The 19,608-nt window shown below is 45.5% G+C and overlaps 1 protein-coding gene across 1 annotated transcript in view; it reads right to left on the bottom strand.

The window, feature by feature from the left end:
* LOC144800376 (vitamin D3 hydroxylase-associated protein-like) overlaps window positions 1-19,608 on the bottom strand; it is a 652,021-nt gene that overhangs the window by 120,750 nt on the left and 511,663 nt on the right. The window contains exon 8 of the mRNA XM_078671677.1: window positions 50-175. Within this exon, the coding sequence (XP_078527803.1) occupies window positions 50-175 (126 nt within the window). The remainder of the gene's footprint in view (window positions 1-49; window positions 176-19,608) is intronic.

A 19,608-nucleotide genomic window follows, 5' to 3' on the forward strand; every position in this document is an offset into this window, starting at 1 on the left:
TGATCAGTTCACTGTAGCAAATCAGGTTAAGGCCATCACCAATACTTACTGTGTGTCCTGCTTCTTCAAGGATCTTTTTAGTTTCATGGACAACCCTTCTCATGCTGGGGGTTGATGGGAAATAGCTAGTTGTATCATAATAACCAATCCTAAGAGGTGCTGATCTGGAGAAAACCTGAAATGACAAGAAGTAATTTTTTAAAAAGTGGCCTATATCAGACTAACATGAATGTAATGGATACGTAGTTGATGACCACACTCTGAAAATAACAATTAAAAAATGACTTATCATAGCCACATTTAAACTTTCATGACAGTGCTCCGCTGCATCTCAAAATGTTCAAAAAGGTGAAATTCTAAAACTCACTAGAATGCTAAAAGAACTGGATTCCAAAAAACAATCCATCTTCCCACCCTCATATCATTATCACAATAATATGTAGTGGATGAAGTGTTCTGCAAATGCTCCTCAGTTCTTTCCAGTGTATTCCAACGATGGAACCGATAACGATGTTGGTCAGAAAGGCTCCGAATGGCATTCAGGTGTCCAAATCCGATTCAGAACACGCCTTTACGACCGACTATGACACATTTCTGAAAAAACGATTACGATGGTTGGAGAATGTTCGGACTTTCCGACTTGGTTCTGAACGGTAATCGGAGTAGCCTAGTCAGTCGCAGCTGAATTATAGAGGTCTACAGACCGCGTTTCTAACTGAGTGATTACGATGTTGGATTTCCAAATGTGTTCCAACATGGATCAGCTGTCAGTATCTGAATTTGGCGGACCCATAGCTGGCCCCCCGTCACCCAAGGGTCTCTGAATGGGGCCCATGGTGGAACCCCTGAGTTCCCCCCTTTCCAAGCATTTACAGTGTGGCAGGCAGCAAGGGGTGCCTGCCACAGGGTGAACTATTTTCCGCAAGCATCCCTTTCTTCAATGGAAGCCAGTGTTGCCGGTCGTAACACAGGCTCCCATTGAAGTCTAAGGGATTCCGACCGAACGGTGTTCAGAACCATCATAATCAGTCGGTCGGACTCCCCAAATCCAATTTGGTCGGAAACCATACCGAAACCGATTCGTTCGGAATGCTTTCTGATTGATCAGCCCCTTAGTGGACATTTGTTCTATTGCTTCCTAACCCATATCCTACCACAACTTTACCAACTCTACATGAAATTTCCTGGTCTTTGTATTTCTCTTGTTTATGCCCCCCAACTAGATCTGTTTGAAATTTGGTCTTTGTCTTTCCCTTGTTTATTCTCCCCATGCTAGATCTGTTTGAGATTGAACTTCTTCACAGCTTCAATTTTGATGGCTCATATGAACAGAACACTGAATGTGGTTGAATTACAATAGGAATCATAACAATAGTGATACATATCAACCGCAATTTCCAAAACAGTGTGCTATTTTTTTAATAATAATTTGCAGCAGACTCATTTTTAATCTCCTATCACAATCAAACACAAGTGGCTGCCCCACTCCATGTACCTCCTTGTACTTTGAGTATACCTTTATTGCTACAGCTAAAAGGCTGTTCCATCAACCCACTATGATTTCTGTAGTCAAAATATCTTGAAGTGTATCTCCTGAATCGCTCTCTACTTTTGTTTTCTGTGAGCCCAAAGTAATTCCAGGAGTAAACACATTGACAAACAAGGCAACTGCGACAGGTTCGGAGCTGTGCTCACCACCCAATATTCATGAAGCTTGTTTATCTGAGGTCATGTTATTACCAGGAGGATTATGACCATGTATTAAAATATCATCACTCATAGAGTATGCTATGTAGTGTTATCTCATCCACTCAGCTAGTTGTCTGTCTTCTATTTGTTGATCTAATTTAATTTATGTAAATGTTTTCAAATTTGCGTAATCATTTACTACTGCTATCTATCTAATGGGGCTGTCCAATGTATTCATTTTATCAATCAATCAATCAATCAATCATATCATATCATATCATTTGTAAAGTGCACTACTTACCCGTGAGGGTCTCAAGGCGCTGGGGAGGGAGGTGCTGCTACTGCTCGAAGAGCCAGGTCTTGTGGAGTCTTCTGAAGGTCAGTAGGTCTTGGGTCTGCCGTAGGTGGGTGGGGAGGGTGTTCCAGGTCTTGGCGGCAAGGTGGGAGAAAGATCTGCTGCCGGAGGTCGCTCTTTGGATGCGGGGGACTGTGGCGAGGTCAGCAGAGCGGAGCTGGCGGGTGGGGGTGTAGAAGCTGAGACGCCTGTTGAGGTACGCTGGCCCGGTGTTGTGAAGTGCTTTGTGTGCGTGGGTGAGGAGCTGGAAGGGTATCCTCTTGTTGACGGGGAGCCAGTGCAGGTCTCTCAGGTGGGGTGTGATGTGGCTGCGGCGGGGGATGTCTAGGATCAGACGTGCAGAGGTGTTCTGGATGTGTTGCAGCCATCTCAGGAGTTTGGCCGAAGCTCCTGCGTAGAGTGTGTTTCCGTAGTCCAACCTGCTGCTGACGAGGGCCTGGCTGACCGTTCTTCTCGTATCAGTGGGGATCCACTTGTAGATCCTGCGGAGCATACGGAGGGTGTTGAAGCAGGAGGAGGAGATGGCGTTGACCTGCTTAGTCATGGAGAGGGTCGAATCGAGGATGACCCTAGGCTGCGTCCGTGGTCCGTGGGTGTTGAGGCTGTTCCCAGTGTGGTTGGCCACCAGGAATCGTCCCAGGCTGAAGGGGTGGGTCCGAGGATGAGGACCTCCATCTTGTCCGAGTTCAGCTTCAGTCGGCTGTTCCTCATCCATTCGGTGATGGCCTTCATTCCTTTGTGGAGGTTGGTTTTGGCGGTGTGGGGGTATTTGGTGGGGGAGAGGATCAGCTGGGTGTCATCAGCGTAGGAGATGATGTTGAGGTCATGCTGTCGGGCGACACGGGCGAGGGGTGCCATGTAGATGTTGAACAGCATTGGGCTGAGGAATGAGCCCTGGGGTACGCCGCAGATGATCCCAGTGGCATCGGAGCAGAAGGGGGGGAGGTGGACGATCTGTGTTCTGCCGGAGAGGAAGGATGTGGTCCAGTCCAGGGCCTTCTCTTGGATCCCGGCGTCATGGAGGCGTAATTGTAGTGTGCGGTGGCAGAACGTGTCAAAGGCGGCTGACATGTCCAGGAGGATGAGGTCGGCTGTTTCTCCGTTGTCTAGCAGGGTCCTGATGTCATCGGTGGTGGCGATGAGGGCAATTTTGGTGCTGTGGTTGCTGCGGAACCCGGACTGGGACGGGTCCAGGATGCTGTTCTCCTTGAGGTAGCGGGTCAATTGTTTGTTGCCGGTTTTCATGATGACCTTCACTGGGAATGGGAGCAGGGATATGGGCCGGACGTTCTTGCGGTCATTGGGGTCTGCCTTGGATTTCTTGAGTAAGGCGTGGATCTTGGCATGCTTCCAGCTTTCCGGGAAGGTTGCTGTCTTGAAGGAGATGGAGTGCAATGGCTGTGTTGGCTTTGTTGAAAATATGGTGTGGGCATGGGTCCGAGGGTGATCCGGAGTGGATGGTGTTCATGATCTTGTTGGTGTCATCATTGTTCATGTTGGTCCAGGAGGGCAGGCGGTTGGTGCGGGTGGTGGTCGTGATGGCGGAGGTCTCAATGGTTGTCAGGGCGGTCGTGATATTTAAGCTGTCATGGATTTTGGCAATCTTGTGGTGGTAGAAGGTGGCAAGCGAGTCGCACAGGTCTTGCGAAGGAGGGATGTCATTGGTGTAGGAGCTGGGATTGGAGAGTTCTTTCACGATGTTGAAGAGTTCTCTGCTGTTGTGTGCGTTGTTGTCTAGGCGGTATTTGAATGAGGTTGTTTTTGGCAGATCTGATGAGGTGATTGTGGGCTGCATAGCTGTCCGGTGTTTGTTCGCGGAGCCAGTTCTCCCCAGTTTTCGGCATATTCGTTTGGAGTGTGGTATATAAATAAATAATACCGGATCTAGGTTTTACTGGACATAGCAATAACAGATAGCTCAATAAATAAGAGTCAAGATTCGAGGTAGTAGGAGTTTGCAGGTTTAATACAGCATAAAGGACAGGAACAGGACAACCTGCACGGGAACAGGATGGCAGCGCTGCCGGGGGCAGGATCAGAATCGGCGTAACATTTAATAACAGTGCACAAATATATATACTAAAACAGTTACATTACAATGAATTACAGTAGGCGGAGCAGTGGGTGTGGTCAATAGCAGTCGCGAAAGATAAGGGTGAAAATGGGCGTAACAGGGGCGTATACATAGACATGTGATGCAAACGTAACAGAATATGTCATAAATGGGGCGGAAACATGAAGGGGGCTACCTAAGGAGCCGGGACCTCTAACCTAATGGTGCGCGCAAACTGACAATGACGTGTTACTAGGAGAAGCTGGGGGCTATGAACTCTGTGCTAGGAGTAGAGACTGAAATCTGGAGAGTCAGGGCGACATGTACCTAAACCCTATCTAGTATCTGATGTTTAGAGGACATGTTGTTATAAACTAAGAGTCAGGAGGGGAGAGGCTAACAGACTCTAAGAATGGTGCATGCATTATTCTACATGTAGTGCGTGATGAAGAATATTAAATGACCATTAAATGCAGTATTTCTCTTACATGGAGACGTAAAGGCTAGACAATGACGGAAACCATTGATGCGATTCAGTAGCTTAGGAATGCAGAGAAGGAGGGCTGGACTGATAACTAGAATCATAACATACTCTTGGCAGACTCAGAGGCAGAGCCAGGCTGAGCCGGGCACTGTGAGGCAGGAAGTAAGTGAAGGGTCGAGGATACAGGTGGGGGCTGTATCGCTCCTCAGCGAGGACTCAGAAGACAGGAGCTGAATCTGGTGTCCGGGCCCTTTTGAGGCCTAGAAACGGGGACTTTACAATGAAATAACGTGCACACTGAGAAACGTGGCAACGTAACTTTACATAGGCCTAATACTCGTAGCTTTCACGAGAACTGGAAACTGGCATACTAGTGATGGACACAACTGTAATTGCGTCTTTAATCAAACATGGGGGATACATATGCATATTTAATCATGCACACATAACATAGGATGGAGGACACGTAGGGACACAGAACATGGCAAAATTTACTTTTCCACAGGAGGCCTGGAGGTCTTCGGTGAACCAGCTGGCTTTCTTGCTGGTGTGACTGCTGGAAGGCTTCTTGAGTGGGGCGAGGGTGTTGGTGCAGTCGTAGATCCACTGTCTGAGGTTGCGGGCTACAGTGTTGGTGTCGGTGGGGTCAGAGGGTGAGCTCTGGGCGAGGGTGGTGGTTAGCTTGTCTTTGGTGACTTTGCTCCAGCAGAGGCGGGGCATCTGTTGGGTGCGGTGGTGCGTGGTGGGCTTCGTGAAGGTGAAGTGGATGCAACGATGGTCGGTCCAGTGGAGTGTGGTGGTGTGGTTGAGGGAGACGTAGGGGCTTGCGGAGAAGATGGGGTTGAGGGTGTGGCCAGTGGTATGGGTGGGTGGGTACTAACCACGCAATCTATCCATATATTCTATCTAATATCAACCCGCTACCAATGTAATTGGGTCATCCAGTCAATTCACGTATATACAGAATCTCAAACCATCAATCTGTCAAAAATATCATTGATCCAGAAAGTGCATCCATCTCCAATTCTTCCATTACCGATCAGTTAATCCACCCAATCTATGGTGGGAGGAGTAGCACCTGGGCCTGCATAGGGCTGTGTCTGCCTTCCACAATGCTGGCTCCACTCCCTGTGGTGTGTCTGATGGCCCTAGCCCACACTCACAAAGGAAGAAGACGTGATTTGACAGAGTACCCCCAGAACTTGTTGGAACAGGGTCCAGGACCTCTCACACATAGAGAACAATTACTTTTGGGGTATAAATACTAGAGCTGAAACCCCTGAAAGTTAGACTACTTCCTGATCAAGAGGAATCCCTGCCAACGAAGATCAGCTGAAGAGACTGAGGAAAAGTACTGCCCAAGTGTGTCTAGGGCTGGCCTGCAGTTTGCTGTTTCTACTTAGGAGAGGACCATGGGACTTCGCTGCATGCTGTGTCCCTCCCCTGCTTGAAGAAAGACTTTGCGAGGGTGTTGGTGCAGTCGTAGATCCACTGTCTGAGGTTGCGGGCGGCAGTGTTGGCGTCGGTGGGGTCAGAGAGTGGGCTCTGGGCGAGGGTGTTGGTTAGCTGGTCTTTGGTGACTTTGCTCCAGCAGCGGCAGGGCATCTGTTGGGTGCGGTGATGCGTGGTGGGCTTCGTGAAGGTGAAGTGGATGCAGTGATGGTCGGTCCAGTGGAGTGCGGTGGTGTGGTTGAGGGAGACATGGGGGCTTGCGGAGAAGATGGGGTTGAGGGTGTGGCTGGTGGCATGGGTTGGTGGGTACTAGCAACGCAATCTATCCATACATTCTATCTAATATCAATCCTCTACCAATGTAATCGGGTCATCCAGTCAATTCACGTATATACAGAATATCAAACCATCAATCTGTCAAAAATATCATCGATCCAGATAGTGCATCCATCTCCAATTCTTCCATTACCGATCAGTTAATCCACCCAATCTATTGTGGGAGGAGTAGCACCTGGGCCTGCATAGGGCTGTGTCTGCCTTCCACAATGCTGGCTCCACTCCCTGTGGTGTGTCTGATGGCCCTAGCCCACACTCACAAAGGAAGAAGACGTGATTTGACAGAGTACCCCCAGAACTTGTTGGAACAGGGTCCAGGACCTCTCACACATAGAGAACAATTACTTTTGGGGTATAAATACTAGAGCTGAAACCCCTGAAAGTTAGACTACTTCCTGATCAAGAGGAATCCCTGCCAACGAAGATCAGCTGAAGAGACTGAGGAAAAGTACTGCCCAAGTGTGTCTAGGGCTGGCCTGCAGTTTGCTGTTTCTACTTAGGAGAGGACCATGGGACTTCGCTGCATGCTGTGTCCCTCCCCTGCTTGAAGAAAGACTTTGCGAGGGTGTTGGTGCAGTCGTAGATCCACTGTCTGAGGTTGCGGGCGGCAGTGTTGGCGTCGGTGGGGTCAGAGAGTGGGCTCTGGGCGAGGGTGTTGGTTAGCTGGTCTTTGGTGACTTTGCTCCAGCAGCGGCAGGGCATCTGTTGGGTGCGGTGATGCGTGGTGGGCTTCGTGAAGGTGAAGTGGATGCAGTGATGGTCGGTCCAGTGGAGTGCGGTGGTGTGGTTGAGGGAGACATGGGGGCTTGCGGAGAAGATGGGGTTGAGGGTGTGGCTGGTGGCATGGGTTGGTGGGTACTAGCAACGCAATCTATCCATACATTCTATCTAATATCAATCCTCTACCAATGTAATCGGGTCATCCAGTCAATTCACGTATATACAGAATATCAAACCATCAATCTGTCAAAAATATCATCGATCCAGATAGTGCATCCATCTCCAATTCTTCCATTTACCGATCAGTTAATCAACCCAATCTAGCATTCCATCATTCATTCATTCTCTTGCACAATCTGTCCAATCTACCCAGGAATCCATAAAATCATTTCAATCTAGAGAGCTAATCTATCTATCAAACATACCATCTACTCCTGTGATCTGATCTATCTGCTCATTCAATCAGTACAATTTACCCATCTAATAAATTCTGCCAATCTATCAACCAATACAAACCATGACTAAACATCATTCATTCAAGAAACTCATCCTTTAATTCTATTGTCCCATTGTTAGACCTGGCATCCTTGGGGTGGTTTTGCCTCTACCTCCTGTATTTTTGACACTGTGCTGGAATTCGGTTTTGCTGGTACAGATCTTTTGGGCACTTTGCCACTGCTGATGAGTGCCAAAGTGCAAGTTCTCCCTGTGCAAATTGTTATTATGATTCGTTATCCATGATTGGTATGTTGTTTTTTTACCCCTAGTGAAGTGCACTGAGTGTGCCAGGGCTGGTAATTCAACTGCTACTAGTGCACTTGCAGCACTGATTGTGCCACCCACATAAGGAGACCTAAAAAGAGGTCTCAGGCCTGCCACCGCGGTGCGTGTGTGCAGTTTAACTGCCATGTTGACCTGGCCAGTGTACTCATTTGCCAGTCCTGACCCAACCCTTTTCTTACACACTGGACACCCCTATGGTAGGCCCAAGGAACCCCTCTGGGCAGGGTGCAGTGTATGTAAAAGGTAGGACATGTACTAATGGGTGGGTAACATGTCCTGATAGAGAAATACTACCAATTTCGTTTTTCACTATTGAAAGGCTCTCTTGCCCATAGGACAGAATGGGGAATGCTGTGTGACCGGTTTACCTGCATATCTTCCCATAGAAGCAAGATGGAAAATTGGAGTCTGGTATTCCTGAATTTAATAACACATCTTTTAGGACGGATGGTTTTTAAATACTGTGTTTGAAAGTAACACTTTGAGAAAGTGGCTATTTTCTTTATGTGTGACTCTGCCTTTTTGTGGATCGACTGTCTCGTTTGAGAGTGACAGGGGCTGGGGTGGCTCAAGGAGTCTGGGTGAGTCAGCACTAGGCTGAATAGACCTATCTGCATTTGGAGTGGTGGGAGAAGTAGCACCTGGGCCTGAATAGGGCTGTGTCTGCCTTCCAGAATGCTGGCCCCACCCCCTGTGGTGTGTCTGATGGCCCTAGCCCACACTCACAAAGGAAGAAGATGTGATTTGGCAGAGTACCCCCATAACTTGTTGGAACAGGGTCCAGGACCTCTCACACATAGAGAACAAGTACTTTTGGGGTATAAATACTAGAGCTGAAACACCTGAAAGTTAGACTACTTCCTGATCAGGAAGAATCCCTTCCAACGAAGATCAGCTGAAGAGACTGAGGAAAAGTACTGCCCAAGTGTGTCTAGGGCTGACCTGCAGTTTGCTGTTTTTACTAAGGAAAGGTCCAAGAGACTTTGCTGTGTGCTGTGTCCCTCCCCTGCTTGAAGAAGGACTTTGCTGAGTGCTGTGTCCAACCTAAGAGAAGTCTCCAAAGGCCTGAGAAGAGCTGGCCTCCTGTTTCTGAAATCCCAGGTACAAAAGGACTTCACCCCCAGCTTCCCTGAACTTCCTTGCTGGGAGTTTCAGTATGCCAGGAGGGCCTCTAACTGTGTGTGAGGCCTTTTTGCTGGTGGGCGCAGAAAGTGTGACTCAACAAGAGAGAACCGTGATGTTGCCGCAGCAGTCGCTGTCGCATCACCACGGAACCATGTTGCCACTGGTGCTGTTCACCATCGTATTACCGGAGAAGTGTTCCGCCACAGAGGGTACCGTCGCATCACTGGAGAAGCGGGTCGCAGGGTCGTGGCATCGCTGAGGAAGTGAGCTGCCGCAACACCGGAGAAGTGTGTCGCTGTCACCAAGGGTGTTGTAGCATCACCGGAGAAGCATGTTGCAGGGCCTGTCGTGGCTCAGAAAACCATTGAGTTTGACGCACAGCCGTCGGGCATGCACGCATCGCCTCCACATTGTCGCATCGCAACAGAGATGCCACTTTGTCCCATTGCACCTCATAGTCGCAATGCATCAAGGCACCATCTTGATGCATCAGAACCGGAGTGCAGAAAGAATCGACGTATCGCCTTTTCTGCCCCCTTTTCTTTGCTTTGCGTTACGCATCTCATGTACTTTGAGACTAAAGTGTCGCATTTATCATCTACAAGTTTATTTTTGCCACATCCTCTTTAAAGATATTCTACTGAGTATCTGCATGGTGGATTTTTGTCGTTTTGGTCTTTTGTAGTTTAGATAAAGATACATTTTTTTTCTAAACTGGAGAGGTGTCCATTTGTGGTGTTTTCACTGTTTTCACTGTGTTACACCAGTATCGCCCCCCCTTTATTGATCCTCCCTCAACTCCCTCTACCTCCATAACCCACCCTCCTATATCTACTCCTCCCCTTGATCCTTGGTCTACTCCACTCCCCTCCCCTCTCTTGTCCCCCCACCCTACGACCCCCTCACATCCTTTCCCTGACCCATTAACCTTATCCGATAGTCCTGATCCCCACATCCACCCACTCACGTCCTCGCTAGACCTTAATTCTTCAATCTTCATTGATAGCCTCACTCCCCAATGTCACCCCCCGGCTACCTCGACAACATCTCCCCCCTCCAGTGATTTGCCCTCAACTCCCTCTGCCTCCTAAACCCACTGTCCTCTATCTACTTCTCCCATTGATCCGTGATCTACTCCCCTCCCTGTAACCTTACCAAATCGCCCCATCCACACAAAACCTACACCCTCCCTGTTTAGCACCTCCCAATATTCCCCCAAAGGCTCCTCCAATCTCCCCTATTGCTTCTCCTGCTATCCCCTCTCCCCATTCTCTAACCAACGCTCTGAAAGTCAACTCCCAGGCCATCCCTACTTCCCTCGACCCCCTCTTTTGCTATATGAAACCAACCTCTCACCCCTCTACTCCGACTCTAGCTCCTCACCTTAACTGCCCACTACTCCCCCCTCCCGGCTCCCCCCTGCTACATTCGAGACCTCTTCCCCAACCAACACGGACTCTTCACATCTCCTTCTTGATCTACTAGCCCCCCTCCCTATCACACTGCTTAGCCAATCCCTCCTCAACATTGAACTGCACCTCTCGACCCTCGTATTAGAGCTCTCTTCCCTCAGAAATGACGTCTCCTTCCTCTCCACTAGTATCCCCCCAATAACACCTACTCCTCAGTCCCCGCATAACATTTCCAAGCACCTTACACCAAGGAATTATTTCCCGCACCGTCAACTCTCCTGCTAGTTCTACTGACTGTAATAGCTCACTCAGCCCACCCCTCAGCCCGAGCCACCTTCCCCCATGACCTCTATGACCACAATAAAAATTACCCCCTCACCTACTCTATTTCGAACTCCCCTCCACCTCATGCATCCATCCCAGTGATCTTGGGAATAAATAGGATCCCTTCCTCTCCTGTCTCTCCTTCCATACTGACTGATAGTATACCTCCTCCTACCTCTTGCACCAGCAAACTAAAGAAGCTAACCCGAATCCTTCACCTTATTCCCCCAGGCGAGTTGGAATCCACAATAAAAGCTCAACTACAGCTCTCCCCTCTCCCCCTAAGTACCACAAGCCTTACTGATCATTACAAAAACTCTATCCTTGAAGTCCTTGACCAAATTGCCCCTGCCAAATTAAAACTCCAAAAAACTATTCCGTCCAAAACTTGGTTCAATTCTGACCTAAACAAAGAGAGAAGAGCTCTCAGGCAGACTGAACACACTTGGAGGAATTAACCTTCCACCTCAAATCTTGTCCTCCTCAGAGCTGCTAGAGCTAGCTACAAAAAACTCATCTTTAACTAGAAAGCCTCCTTCCTCCGTTCTCAACTTGATCAGACAAAAAATCATCCCAGGGAACTTTTTAAGATTGTCAAAAACCAAACTACCTCAGCCCCCCCAAAATTACTAGCTACAGTTGAGAGGTGTGAAGAAATTGCTAGCTTTTTTCTGATAAAGTCACCAAGATTGATCAATCCTTCACCCCAACGCCCCTCTACTCAACCAACACCCCCTACTCAGCACTCCCCCTGTGCCTCTTTCCACTTCCCTCCCCCCTCATGATCCCTTGCAACACCCCCTCTCTTTCACCAACTACGAACCCAACCCTACCGACCCCCAGCTGAAAAACAATGCTTCATGGAGGGATTTTTGTCCAGTATCTGATAGCGATGTTCTCAACATCATCACCAAACTTAAACCATCCTCGCATACCAGAGATCCACTTCCTGCTCATTTGGTACAAGAACTAAAACACATCATTGCCCTAATATGGACCAACATTATCACCTCTTCCTTTGCCCCTGGTATTGTTCCTGCTACCCTCCAACTAGGCCAAATTACCCCCATCATCAAAAATATAGTGGCTGACCCCAAAGTCTTATCTGCGCCCTATCTCTAACCTTCCCTTCCTTTCTAAAGCCCACGAAAAATGCGTCCAGATACAGCTGGATAAACACATCGACACATTCAACCTCTTAGATGCTTTCCAATCAGGTTTTAGAAAGGGATGCAGCACAGAAACAGCAATGCTCAACATTAGTGATGACATACATCGCTCCCTGGACAAAGGCGAATCCTCCCTCCTCATTCTTCTTGATCTCTCAGCTGCCTTTGATACTGTTAACCATATCACCTTACTGAAGATTCTCAAAGACCGCTTCCGATTTGACGGTGATGTCCTCATGTGGTTCACCTCTTATTTCCAATATAGAACTCAACAAAGTAAAGTCAGCGATTGCTTCTCTAAACCTCAACCTGTCTCCCTGGCCGTTCCACAGGGCTCTATCCTTTCTCCAACTCTCTTCAACCTCTTCATGGAACTCCTCACCCTTATTCTTAAACAAGCTAAAATCAGCTACCATCTTTATGCCGATGACACTCAACTATACTACAAGATCAAATCCCACAACAACATCGTACATCTTAACGATGCCCTGACTAAGATCCAAGTGTGGTTCCATCAAAACCATCTCAAATTAAACCCCCAAAAAACTGAAATCATCCTATTCTCTCCCAAGAACAACTCACTCCCTATTCAACACTGGATCAAAGCTCTCAACTGCTCTCTCGCCATCTCCAATTCAGTAAAATCCCTCGGTATTAGCGTCAATCAGAACCTCACTCTCACTCCCCATATAAAAAACTAGGCAAAAGGTGCTCTGTTCACTCTACATCACCTTAAAAAAATTAAACCCTTCATTCCAGCTGATGACTTTAAATCAGTTGTACAATCACTTGTCCTGTCTAGAATTGATAATGGCTTGCCACTCTTGCTGGCACCCCCAAAGTCCACCTAGCCCCCATCAAATCTGTTCTTCACCTCGCTGCCAGACTTATCTCTGACTGTAAGCAGTACGACCACATCTCCCCAGTTCTCAAAAACCTCAAATGGCTTCCAATCAAAGGCAGATCCACCTACAAGATTGCCTGCATCACACACAAAGCCCTTCACCAAAATACCCCTTCTTACCTTTCGGACAAACTTCAAAAAGCCGGGTATACTAGAACAATGAGGAGCACTAACGCTCTTGTCCTTGTCCCCCCTCAGCTAAAAAAGAAAGCAACTCAATCTCGCTCATTCTCTGGCAATGCCCTGTATCTGGAATTCACTTCCCGAAGACCTTCGTTGTAACCCTTCCTATCCTTTCTTCAAAAAAAGCCTCAACATGCTTCATCTCAACAAAAATTGGGGTTCTTAATTATACTTACTGTCTCCTGTAGTGTAGTTCCTATATTCCCAATAGGTTCTGCACATTGGAATAATATGTCCTGCAGCTTAGACATAGGACTGAGGTCGACTAGGTCTCTACCGAATATATTAAACTTAATTGTGAGTGGCAGCTAGCTCAGAGGTCACTAGAAACTTTCTCGAATTCACAGGAAGGGATTAGTTTCTGACAACCGCATAAACATGACAACTTTGTTTCCCCAAGAATGAAACGTACCTCAAGAGTCGCGGAAACAATAGATAACTATTTCACTCAGTCAATCGTGCATGCTATGTTTCACCAGAGTTGCTGAGAAATAGAGAGACGGGCGTTTTCAATAATAAGTATTTATTGAACAGTCTTATTTCTCAAGCATAAGAAAATGTACTACTGGTTGTAAAGTACAAAGCATATAATACGAAAAGTATTATAAAGTAGGACTGTAAAAGCATGGTATGGTTTCTAAGCCATATAAAATAACATAGAATACATAAAATGCATACAGTGATAAATAATGACTAAAAGTACTCAACTGGTGCTTCTAAAATGCGCCTACCCCGGTGTACCTAACCTAAGTCCAGTACAAGGGAAGGAGCAAGTGAGGTGTAGCCTAAGTTTAGTATTTTTTGCCAAGAATCTATTCCATGAATTCTCTAAGGGGTTAATCAGCTCCGTACCTTGGTTTTAGAATGACAGTGGTCTTGTATCTCTCTCTCAGGACTCGATCTCCCAGCAACCCGCAAGGGTAGCCTGGAAACACTGGAGCTGGATTTCTCGGCAGGAGAAAAGACAGCGTCTTCTCAGTGCGTCAGTTGGAGGGTCGGTTTCCTTCAGCACTTGCAGCAGCAGGGCTTCGGGCAAGTAGATAGACGATCTGCTCCAAACCACCGTGTGTTTGTCTGGGCAAATGTAGGCATATTTATACCTTGAAGGTGCCGAGTTTGACGTATGATTGGACATAATAACGTCATCAAAGGCTCAGTTCTTTAAAAACTCCATGATATCCTAGATAAATTAGTATTCAGGCAAGGGGAAGTCCCTAGCTGCTGAAGGTGAGTTTTTCTAAGAAATCGTTGTTGATTCTCAGAACTTAGTGGAAGTAGCCTTGCCGTATTTGGGCTGCATAGGCTCAGTCTAAATATGGTACTGATTTGTATGCCTATATAAGGATCGGGTAATTTATACCTATATATGGGCATGAATCGGGAAAATTACACTAGGGTCCTAGATTCCTACACAACACCCACTCCACGATATTAAGTTCAATAAGACTATAGCTATAAGCACTGAACATATCTAAGGCAAGTGTTAACAATCCTACCCAAAATACAATGTGCAGTTGAAAGGTTTGTTTACATGAAATGAGTATACACTGTATGAAAAAATTAGGTCGCAACTGATATCAAGGATAATTTGTGAGCATACATTCCATCATTAATGAAAGACGAAATTACATTTCATTAAATGTCTCTTTAAGGTACACTTAAAAAAAAGTTTTTCCGAGACCACCCCATAGCATAATTTTTAAACTGTTTTGTTTCGAGGTTGAAGCCAAATATTGTCATTCAGGAAGTTCAAATGAAATCTTGTTCTCTAAGAATGGGTCTACTTTAAGCAGATAAATCTGTGCCAAAAGTTCCATTTTGGAAAAAGTTCAATCGGTAGAAGGGTTGTTTTTGAAAAAATGAAGGTCGAATTTCAGAGTTCAGAGAACGCTGTGTGAATTTATCAAAAGTTATCCTCAGAGTTAGGAGAAAACGGGAAACATCCTTTACAACGGAACCGTTACAACACGGTACCGTTACAACGCAGGATTTACAACGAAAGTCGTTACAACGACTTTCGCTGGAGGGCGCTTTAGGATAGGGGATAGTTTAATTTACTATCCAACACCTTCCCTACTATCCACGGGGACTGGAGTTGGAATAGTAAATTAAACTATTCACTATCCAGCGCCCCCCAACGCAAGTCGTTGTAACAACTTGTTAACGTTGTTAACGTTGTTAAACCTGCGTCATAAAGGTACGCGTTGTAACGGTACACGTTGTACCGTCATACATCCGGAGAAAACATCAGATCGTCTAGGCTGGCAAAGAAACCGTCTACCATAGTAGAGAAAAGTGGAACCACTTCAGTTAGCTGGTCAAATGTGCATAGATGAGGATCATCGCCATCAGCGTTTGAAGCATTAGCAATGTCCGAAGTAGATGGTACCTGTGTGCCTGTGATGTCACGTATCTCACCCTCAGTTAGACTTGCCGGTGAGATCTCAATGAATGCTGTCATCAGAATTGGCAGCTGTTGGGGGGCCACACGATGCATGAGTCGTTACCGGACCTAGCAAAGCGTCAACATCCGATGGCAGGACTGATGGAAGTGTAAGACAAATGTCCAACACGCATTCCTCTCCGCAAAGCAGGCATCGTAGAACAGGTAAGATGCAAACTTGCCAGATTGGTCTGAATGAAAGGAACCAAGTTGTGTTCAGATCCCGTAAAAGAGCCAAGCCAAGAATCTGTGTAATTCTCTCACGATACCTCATGGCAAGGAGGGCTTGTTCCATGGTATTCTGGTTATTGTCGGTGACTGAACTTGCCATATCAGAGCAGAAGGAATAAAAATAGAATTTCTGCTACGAGTCCCAAGATGAGAAGCAGGCTGACGAACACAGATTTGGAAAAATGCACGAAATTTGGAAAAATGCAGAGGACTGCTTCAAATGGTGCTAACAGTCCCGAAAAAAGTGTCTTAAATACATGTGCGATGCCACTGGTTCAGACATGTTTAAAATTTGACTTAACATTTCTGCGAAATGTACTGGGCAGTTTGTTGATAGTAATGTATGTATCTCTGCGGATGTCCTTGCAACCTGCAGATCATACGTTTCTCTAGACGAGGTCAGTGGCACATTTTTCTGTAAAAGAATGACTTTCATTCTGCTTAAAGTATCAATTCGTATAGAAGAGATATTCAGTGAAGGCCATAACGCCGTCTCCCTTTCTGTCTCACTTTTTGGATACAATACTTGCATACAACAAGTGACCCTGGATGACACACTCACGAGATACGCTTTTCCTGGAAACATGCCACAACAGCTGTGATCATTCACCATAACGTAGCTGCCATTGGATAGCTGCCTGAAAATTGGTTCTATCACTGTGGAGGGTGAACTGTGCAGGTGGCAAGAGAGGTTATTTGCAGAACCATCGCAGGCTCCGTGTAAATTAATACCTTGACACAAAAGTGTACCACTTAGTGAGTTCTTACAGTTTTTACCACTAAGGAATAACTCCTGTCCCCCATTCCAACATTTGTGTTTGTATGGTAAACTCTAGGTCAACTTAATGTATTCTTTACCCAACCTTTCATACAGGCCCGCTGGAATATGCTGTAGACAATACTGAAATTGGAAGGTCGTCACTGGTATTGTGATGGTGCCATGTTTTATCCATTCAATGACAGGCTTCTCAGAAACTGTTAATGGTAACCTTTCCAGTTTTTCAATGCTCAGCACGGTATAGTCTGCTCCTCTTTGTGCCAAAGAGATTTGTTTATCTGTAAGGTTAAATACAGCAAACAATGACGTGGTGTTGATTAGACGTAATGACACATAGCCTGAATGGAGATTTTGTAACGTTCAGCCTAGCAGCATGATAGAACGTAATTGAGACTGGCCATGTTGTAACAGTAACCATTACATGAATGGGGTGGCCCATAAGGTATGGACCTGGACACTTATGATTATAAACAAACAGTGGTCCTAAACCTATTGATTATATCATTAGATCAAATCTAAAACAGTATCGATATTCAAAACAGGAGACCATAATCAATATGTTATCTATAACTCAAAGACTCTATCTTCGAACAGAACATTGCACCACGGATAAAGAAAATATATTTCAGTTTAATATTTCTCTATATTCATTCTTTACATTATTTTTGTCAATAAAAGACGTAGGTTGCCCCAAGACAGGAGCGTGCAAAAAGAAAAGATGTGATCCAGAAAGTGAAAACAAATGAAAAAAGAGAAAGGAATTACACAGTAGTGATTAAGAAAATAGTTTACACAATTTTACAGTCAATACTGGGTACAAAGTTCACCGTATTGAACACCTGGCCAACAACTGAGTTCATATAATTGCAATCAGCACCATTTGTAGTACATATACATAGATGTTCTAAATTATGCACTGTCTACAATGTTGGCAAATAAGTGGTCCTAGGTGTATATATTGAAAATGTCGACGTTTCGACTCGACTTATTCCCAAACGGTGATTTGGACCTGGGGATGGCGAGTCTTCATCAGGACAAGGGATAAACAAGGCAACCCAGGGGATATTGGATAACCCTACAAGAGAGGAATTGTGAAATTACTAGCCGCGGTGCAAACCTTTAAAAACCTATCCCCACCAGGGGTATGGCAGTTTCTCTTACCCTTTAATGATAGAGAAAACGATGTAGGCTGATCAGAATTTACCACATCTCAAAAGGAGTCCTATAGAGACAAAAATGGAGTCCAGAATGTATCTAAATCAATTAATGTACAGAATTGCCAATATTAACAATTGTACACATTAAGGCTTTTAGCTTCTATTCATATATTGATCCATGTCCGATTGACACTAATTCATGTTTGACATGGTGGGCAGTACCTAAAATTAATTAGAGTAGCGTAAGTATACTGCATACACTGACACACAGTTACTACCGTATTCCCATTCAGGGCGGTGTCAATTACCTTAGTGTTTGTGAAAAAACACACAGGACCCCCAAGTCGGTCAATTTTTGAAATTCTGCTCCGGATTGTTCTGGACACTATAAAAATAGTAATGATTCGCCATTATTACTAGTAGCACTCTATCGGATCATTTACAAGATTCAGTCAAAAGAACTTCAACCAAGTTCTTATGCAGAGGCTTACCTGGAGTAAACTTCTATATTGTTCCTCCAATGATTAAAAGGCAGTGGTACTCCAATTTGGAACCAGCTGTATTTCAGGGAGACACAAGGTCGAGGATTCAAGTCTCACTCGTAATATTCCCATGGTGGTGTGTAAAATTCAAGTTAACACTTTAAAAAAAAAAAAAAAAAAAAAAAAAAGGCGCCCACACCTAACGTAACACTCTCCTCAGATATACGAGTCACCATCCGCGCAACCTCAGGGATAATTTGCCCTTCGGGCAATTCCTGAGGGTGCGCCGAAATTGTTTCAAAAAGGACGATTACTTAGAGGAGTCCGCCGCCCTGACAATGAGATTGAGCGAACGCGGTTATCCCATCAGGCTTCTTAAAAAAGCTAAAAAACGGGCCTGGCATAACCATCGAGAGCATTTACTGCATTCCATTCAAAAACCCAAAGAAGACAGGCTAGTGTGCGTCACGACTTTTAATACAAAAAGTAACAATATCAAAAAATGTATAAATCGCCATTGGCATTAAATCAGTGGGGAATTGGGTGGGATGCCGCCTCCTTTACATGCATTCCGTAAAGGAAAAAACATTCGTGACCACCTGGTGAAAGCACTTTTACCACAAAAACTACCTTTGAATCAACCCACTATCTGGGGTGCACCACCTGTAGTGGGCCACAGAAAGTGTGGGAGCTGTAAGGCTTGTCCCCTCACACTAGAGTGTGACAGTTTTGATCACAATGAGCGAACTTATAAGCTCACCCACCACACAAACTGCAATACATCTTGGGTAGTTTATGCGGTTGCATGTCCGTGCGGGTTTCTGTATGTGGGTCAGACCACACAAAAAATAAAATGTCGGATCCTGCAACATATGAGCCGCATCAGGTGCAAAGTACAAGGTGCACCTTTGGTTGATCACTTCAGCAGATTTGACCACCATGAGAATAACCTACGGTGGTGGGTCATTGAAAAAATTACAGCAAATCCCAGAGGAGGTGACCAGCACAACATCCTAAACAGAAGAGAGTGTAAATGGATACACACTCTTAACACTGTCAGCAAGGGGTTGAATGAATTAGAAGAGATGAACAAACAAGTGGCACTGCTGGGAGTGTGAATTCATAATAGGGGGTGGCAAAACAGCTGTTCTGTATATATTCTGAAATGCTGAATGCTTCCACATTGGACCGCACCCTGTGAACGATCTAAGTAGATTTGTACTATGCTCCCTACAATATTTTCAAATGACACAGGATGTAGTTATGAGAGACTCATGCAACTGTTGTAGGGGGAGTGAATATCTGAATATTTGTCCTTCATGACGTACATTGGGAATTAATACATCGATGTGTATAATTGTATTTCCATCATAAAATCTTTTTCACTAATGTAATCAATGTCTGACATAGACGGTATTGATGTACCTGCATATTGCTTCTATCAGATGTGTTTACTGACTGTGTATCAACTTTTGATCCCTTCCTTCTATGACTCTTGAATTTGTAATTTTGATTTATAGTTTATTTA

Source organism: Lissotriton helveticus, chromosome 1_2 (genome assembly GCF_964261635.1).
Source record: "Lissotriton helveticus chromosome 1_2, aLisHel1.1, whole genome shotgun sequence".
NCBI lineage: Eukaryota > Metazoa > Chordata > Amphibia > Caudata > Salamandridae > Lissotriton > Lissotriton helveticus.